Source organism: Trachemys scripta, chromosome 16 (assembly GCF_013100865.1).
Source record: "Trachemys scripta elegans isolate TJP31775 chromosome 16, CAS_Tse_1.0, whole genome shotgun sequence".
Classification (NCBI taxonomy): domain Eukaryota; kingdom Metazoa; phylum Chordata; order Testudines; family Emydidae; genus Trachemys; species Trachemys scripta.
In genome coordinates, this window is record NC_048313.1 from 9,593,886 (window position 1) to 9,599,998 (window position 6,113).

General features: G+C 68.3%; 1 protein-coding gene across 1 annotated transcript in view; it reads right to left on the bottom strand.

Moving 5' to 3' along the window:
- EFNA4 (ephrin A4) overlaps nt 1-3,133 on the bottom strand; it is a gene marked incomplete in the record, with an annotated part of 9,346 nt that extends 6,213 nt beyond the window's left edge. Inside the window, 1 exon segment of the mRNA XM_034792693.1 lies at nt 2,982-3,133. Coding sequence (XP_034648584.1) covers nt 2,982-3,096 — 115 coding nt within the window.
- Nucleotides 3,134-6,113: the final 2,980 nt, after the last annotated feature.

The window sequence follows — 6,113 nt, forward strand, 5'->3', positions numbered from 1 at the left end:
CACACACACAGTGCACGGCCAGGCCCGGGGGAGCTCACACGCCTGTGCACACACACACACAGTGCACGGCCAGGCCCGGGGGAGCTCACACGCCTGTGCACACACACACACAGTGCACGGCCAGGCCCAGGGGAGCTCACACGCCTGTGCACACACACGCATGGCCAGGCCCGGGGGCAGTTCACACAGGATCCAGATTCCCAGTGGATACAGGGCAGGATTGAGGCTGGACTGGGCAGCGCTGGCAATGGGAGGGAGAACGGTCTAGTGGTTACAGCGCAGGAATGGGACCAGGAGGTGCAGGGGACTGGGCTGTGCCCGCTGTCAATCCACCCTGAGCATGAGACAGACCCACCAAGGGCAGCTGAGAGGAGCCCCAGTCCAGCTGCACCCCCTGCTCTGCCAGGCTGCAAGGGCAGCTTGGCGGCTGTGCCCAGGAGGCAGGGAGCGCCAGGCAGTGCCCTGCCCTGGCAGGCAGTGGGCTGGGACATCAGTGCCCGTTTAACGAGGGCTGGGCAGGTAAGAGCTCACACTGCCCTGCCCCACCCACCAGCCAAATGCAGACACCTGGCCGATCCGCCTCCCCCGGGCAGGGCAGGGCTGGCGTTGTCTGTGTTCACTGGGCAACAGCCCGGGATGTAAACAGGGCTGCAGGCCAAGCCCCGCTGCCCCACGCCATCTCCTGGGCTAGGCAGTTGGGAACCTGCCTGGCATAGCCAAGGAGGACAGCGGGGCCCGGCTCCAAGGGGCATCCTGCTACTCACGGCCCTGATGCGTCGCTCCCTTGGCGCGGGCACACACAGGGCTGGGGACGGGCTGCCTAGGGGGGCGCAGTGAAAACTACGACCTAGTTCTGACCTGGCCTCCCAGCCACAGACCGAAGTCCAGGTGCCCCCTGGCCCACGTGCCACCTCCACGTCCCGTGGGGGGCAGCTCTGATGGGAATGCCCAGCACTAGGGGTGCACGCCCTGCTGAGCCTCTCCCCCCTCATGCAGCCATTCGCCCCTGGCTGGCCCAGACGCCAGCACCACAGGGGAGGGAGCCCTCCTATCTCACCTGGACACAGACCCTCACCCATGAGTAAGAGGGGAATTTGGACCCCCTCACAGCCTCCCCAGGGGCTTCCCTGGAGGCCCAGAGCCCCCCACAGGCCTGGCCCTGGGCACCCCCCTGCCCCAGATGCTGGACTCCTCTACCACCACTTCCTCCTTGTGCCCGAGCCCTGCCCAGGTTACGGCTCCCAGGCCTGCCCCCTTTCCCCCAACTTGTGCTCAGGTCCTGGGGAAGCCCCTTCCCCTCAGCAGGGCCCAGGCTCCGGTGAGGGGCTGGCACAGTAACCGCTGTGGGTCAGGCACAGGTCGAGTCCCATCCCTCCCACCCCACTCAGAGCATCAGCAACCTTAACCCCTGCCAGGGGCCAAGCCCACAGGGGCTGGGGGTGGAGTGGGTCTCAGCACAGGCAAGGGGCCTGCATGTGCTCTGTGCCCCGAAGCTGAGGGGTAAGGGGCTAACAGCCCTTGGACAGAGTGATTTGGGGGGCAGGACTCTCAGCGTTATCGCCCCCGAAGAGCTGCAGCTCCAAGCGTGTCCCGCGGCAGAAGTCAGGAGCTCACGGTGGGGTTTGCCCCAAATCGCCCCCAATGCTACCGCATTGGGAGCCAGCTCTCTCCCTGCCCCCCAGCAGGCCGGAGCCCTGCGAGCAGGCTGGCATCCGCTTGACAGAGCTCTGAAAATGAGGCGGGAGGGGGAGGGGAGATGGGCTCACCCCCAAGTGCACCTGTGCAAGACCCTCCGGGGCAGCCTGTGCCCAGCACCACGGGGACGAGCCAGGACCCTCCTGCCTGGAATAGCAGGGAAAGGTCAGGGACCCCCATGCCCTAGACTGCCAGTCCCCTCAGCCCCCCGCCCCGGGCACAGTCTGGTTTAGTCAAGTCTCAAACACAATTCAACTTTCTAGAGGGAGGGCCCTGCAGCTCCCCCATCACCACCCTCCCCCCCGTGTCACAGGGCACAGCCTGTCCTGAAGCCTTCGGGCACAGCCCAGGTGCCCTCGCCATTGGAGGGGGGGTGGCACCCTCATGCTGCCTGCAGAGAGGGGGCAGGAGCCGCTGTCACACTGGTGGGGGGGGGGGCAGAAACAGCAGAGGCAGGCCCCAAAGCTGCTTCCTGACGCTCCAGCCCCAGAACCCACCTGCCAGCTCAGCCCTGGGGCTCGGTGCCACGGGCTCACGCCCGGGCAGACAGGAGAGTTCCCAGGTCAAGGCTATAGATGGGGCGGGGGGGATGGGGGGGGGAGGGCAGGCACATCCCCTGGGCACAGCCAGGAGCAGCGCTGGGCCCTGCCACGCCCACGTTGGGTGCAGGGCCAGCTGCGATCACTGGGGAGGGCCTATGGGGCCAGCACTTTCCACCCGGTTCAGGCAGCAGCAGGCCCCCCAACCCCGTGCCCCTTTGCAGGGCGCCGGGCGCTGCCGGGCCGTTCCCACGCCGGGCGCTGTAGGAGGCGGGACGTTTCCCGGGGAGCGAGTCGCCCCAGACTCGCCCCGACTCGCCCCCTGGCCGGGCGGCGCCGCTCAGGAACGCCGGCCTGGCACAGGTGAGACTGGCAGGACCTGCCCATCGCAACGCCCGCTCCCTGCCCCGCCGCCCGGCCCAGCTGGGCAGGGGCTGGTCCAGCCCTCGCAGCGCCCCCCGGGGCATTTTACCGGCCAGTCGCTGCTGGGGCCGGGGAGCCCGGCCCGGGACTAGCCCGGCCGGAGCTGCGAGCCCAGGGCGAGCTGCAGGGCGCAGCCGGGCCCCCATCGGCGCAGGGCTGCGGGGCCGGAGGGGCGGGGCGGGCAGTGCAGACAAAGGAGCCGCCGGGCGCGCAGCGCGGAGCCGGGACCGGCCGGGGACCCCCAGCCACGGAGCCCCCCGAGCGCGCCAGGCCGGCCCGGCGCCCCGAGCACCCCCGCTCCCTACGGCCCCCGGGCCGGGCCGTACCTGGGGTTGCTCGAGTTCCAGTAGACGCTGTGCCGAGGGATGCGCCCCGGCCGGAGCCGCCCCCACACCAGCCACCCCCAGAGCAGGAGCTGCAGCACCAGCGCCGGGCGCATCGCTCCGGCCGGTCGGGCAGCGGGCGCGGGGCTGCCAGGCGGGGGGGCGGGCGGCGAAGGGGCCGGGCGGGCCCCGCCCCCAGCTCCAACTTCGGGCCAATCAGCGGCTGGAGCGCAGCCACCCCAACAAAGTTCCCCGAGTCCCAGCTTAACCCTTTGGGGGCCGAGCGCACCCGCCCCCGCCCCCCGTTAACAGCTCAGCGGAGCCGGGCACTGGGGGGAAAACCCCAAAGATTTGGACCCAAGTTTTGGTTTCCCGGCCGCGGTTCTGGACGAAGTGTCCCCATTTCCCCGGGGGCGGGGGACGGCCCTTTCCGCCCCCCTGGCGTGGAGCAGCCCTAGGGACGCTGCAGGGCAGCTGCTGGGCTGGGCTCCAACTTTTTTGCTGTGACTCGCTTTGAAAATATTCCAGGCTGTGACGCCCCCCTCCCTTTCTCATGCCACCCTCACTTCTGCGCTGCTGCTGGCCGCGGCCCTGCCTTCAGAGCTGGGTGCCGGGCCAGCAGCCGCCGCTCTCGCACCCCCCCTACCAGGGCGGCTCTATGTCAGGCGGCCCTCGGTGGCATGCCTGCGGGCGGTCCGCTGGTCACGGAGATTTGGCAGCGTTTCTGCAGGTGAGCTGCCAGTCCTGTGCCTTCCACGTAGCCGCTGAATTGCCGGCAAAGCCGCGGGACCGGCAGACCTCCCGCAGGCATGCCGCCGAAGGCCGCCTGACTGCCACCCTCACAGCGACCCCCCCCCCGACTTGCCACCCCTGGCACACGCTTGCTGCGCTGGTCCCTGGAGCCACCTCTGCCCCCTACAATAGTCTTGTGACACCCTTTTGGGTCAGGCCCCCAGTTTGAGAAAGGCTGCACTCACTGCATGAAGGATAAGGCCAGAGCGGAGCCCTGGGGTCACCTAGGCCAGAGCCACGCCGGGGCTTTCCCCTTCCCCGCCTCCAGTCCTGGGTGAACCAGAGCAGAGCCCTGGGGTTAACCTGCCAGGGATGGAAATCCCCCAGCCCCACTATGGTGCCTGCCCAGTGGTTATGGTCTGGCAGTTTAGGTCTAGTCTGAATTTGGCTGATTTCTACTCCCAGCCGTCGGAGCTCTCGTGATCCCGTTTGTCCCCCCAGGCCAGGCCTTCCCTCTCATAAGCTACCCAGGGTGACCCCAGGAGCCCGGCCGGATCAGACCCCTAGTCTAACCCTTTACCAGACTGGGGGCTCCGCTCTGCCCCCTCACCAGCTCATCAGCGTCCTTAGATTGTGGGTCTCGGGCTTCCAGCAGTGCCCAGGGGGGAGGTAAAATCACCTCCCTACACCGACCCCAGCTACCCTGGGCCTGCATCAAGGACCCCACTAGATCTCTCTCCCCTCCCCATGCTGGAACGAGAGCCCAGGCAGCCTGACTTCCAGTGGCCCCCCGCTTAGTCAAACCTTCCCCTTATCTCGGGGAAGCGAATCATTTCAAGATCTCACCAAAGGGGGCCTGTCTTGGGGCCTCCCCTAAGATCAGTGGGGGCGGCTCCCAGTTGGGCTGCTGGGGGGAGCGGAAGGGCAGAGCCGGTCCTAACCACTGCGTTTGGGGGAGTCCCTTCAGAGACAGCTCGGGCACTTTTCCAAAGCCCCAGCTGGGCTTGGCAAGGAGCCTCGGTCTGCGAAAGCCAGCCCGCTCTACAGCCCCCATTGTACGGCCCGGCACCCCCCCGCCCTTGGCAGCATAGCCGGGGAGGCCCCAGATGGACCTGTCCTCCCTGAGCTCTCCCCACCCCATCTCCTCGCTGAGCTGTCCAGGTGCACTCACCTTGCAGCCCTGGGACCCCCCTGCCAGGCCCAGTCTGCCCAGCTCCTGGCCACGCAGCACCCCCCCCCCCCCGACCCCCCAGCATTCTGCCAGGTGAGCAGGAAACATCCCCAGCAATGCAGCCTCAGCTCCCCATGGCAGGGTCAGGCCATGGTCCCTGCCACAGGGGCACAGGCCCTGGCACCCCTCTCCCCTGGGGGCTGCATCCCAGACCCAAGGCCTCCCCCTGCCCCCGTGCTGACAGGCGTCACACCTCCCTCTGACTCCTCAGAGCCTGCTGGAGTCCTGGTGCAAGGGCCAGAGCCGCTGCGAGTGCCCCCCCCTCTAAGCAGCGCCCGCCCCAGCCTGGTTACGCTGCACTCCCAGCAGCGCCTCCCCCGGCTGGGTCTAGTCACAAACCAGGCCAATGCCACAGCCCCTGTGGCAAGAAAAGGTAAATGGATCCATGCGGCCAGGCAGCACAAGAGAAACTTTGTTCTGTGTTTGGGGGGGGGAGGGGGGGGGGGCGGCGCCGGCGCTGAGTGGTTCTGGCGCACACAGTGCAAGGAACAGCAGCCTTTGTGCTCGCTACCTGGGCTGGCGCGGGGGAGAAGCCGGGACTCAGGCCCTAGGGCCAGCGCCACGGGACGGAGCCGGGCACAGGGCCACGGGACATACGACCACCGGCCTCCACCCCCTTGGCGCAGTCCTGCCCATCGAGCGACACCTGGCAGCACGGACCAGCAGCGACCGCACCAGGCCGAGCTGGGGCGAGATGCCGGAGCCATGCTCCGGGGCTGGTCCTGGCTACACAGCGTTGGGGGGGATGGGAACTGCCGGGGGGGGGGGGCAGTGATGCCAACACACCCCAGCAGCACCCCTGGGGGGCGTCCATAGCTCTTACGTATGGGGACCAACCCCCTGCAGGGCGCTGGGGGAACAGGGATGGGCGAGCTTGAGGGGGGATGGAGAGTCTGCCCCCAAGGGGAAGGTACCCAGAGGCAGAGGGGGCCCCCCATGCCTGCCACTGAGGGGGAAGGGTTCCCCCTTAGGAATAGAGACACCCCCACCCCACCCCCGGGGATCCCCAAACTCCCCCCTCCCAGGCTGCCTGGCTCTGTGCCTGGCTGGAGCTTGAGCCGCCGCGCCACCTAGTGGAGCATCGGGGTAACCATCGGGGGAATTTCGGGGTCTTGGCTCCAGCAAGCAGCAGGGCCCAACCCCAGCCCCCCAGGCAGGTCAATGGCACCA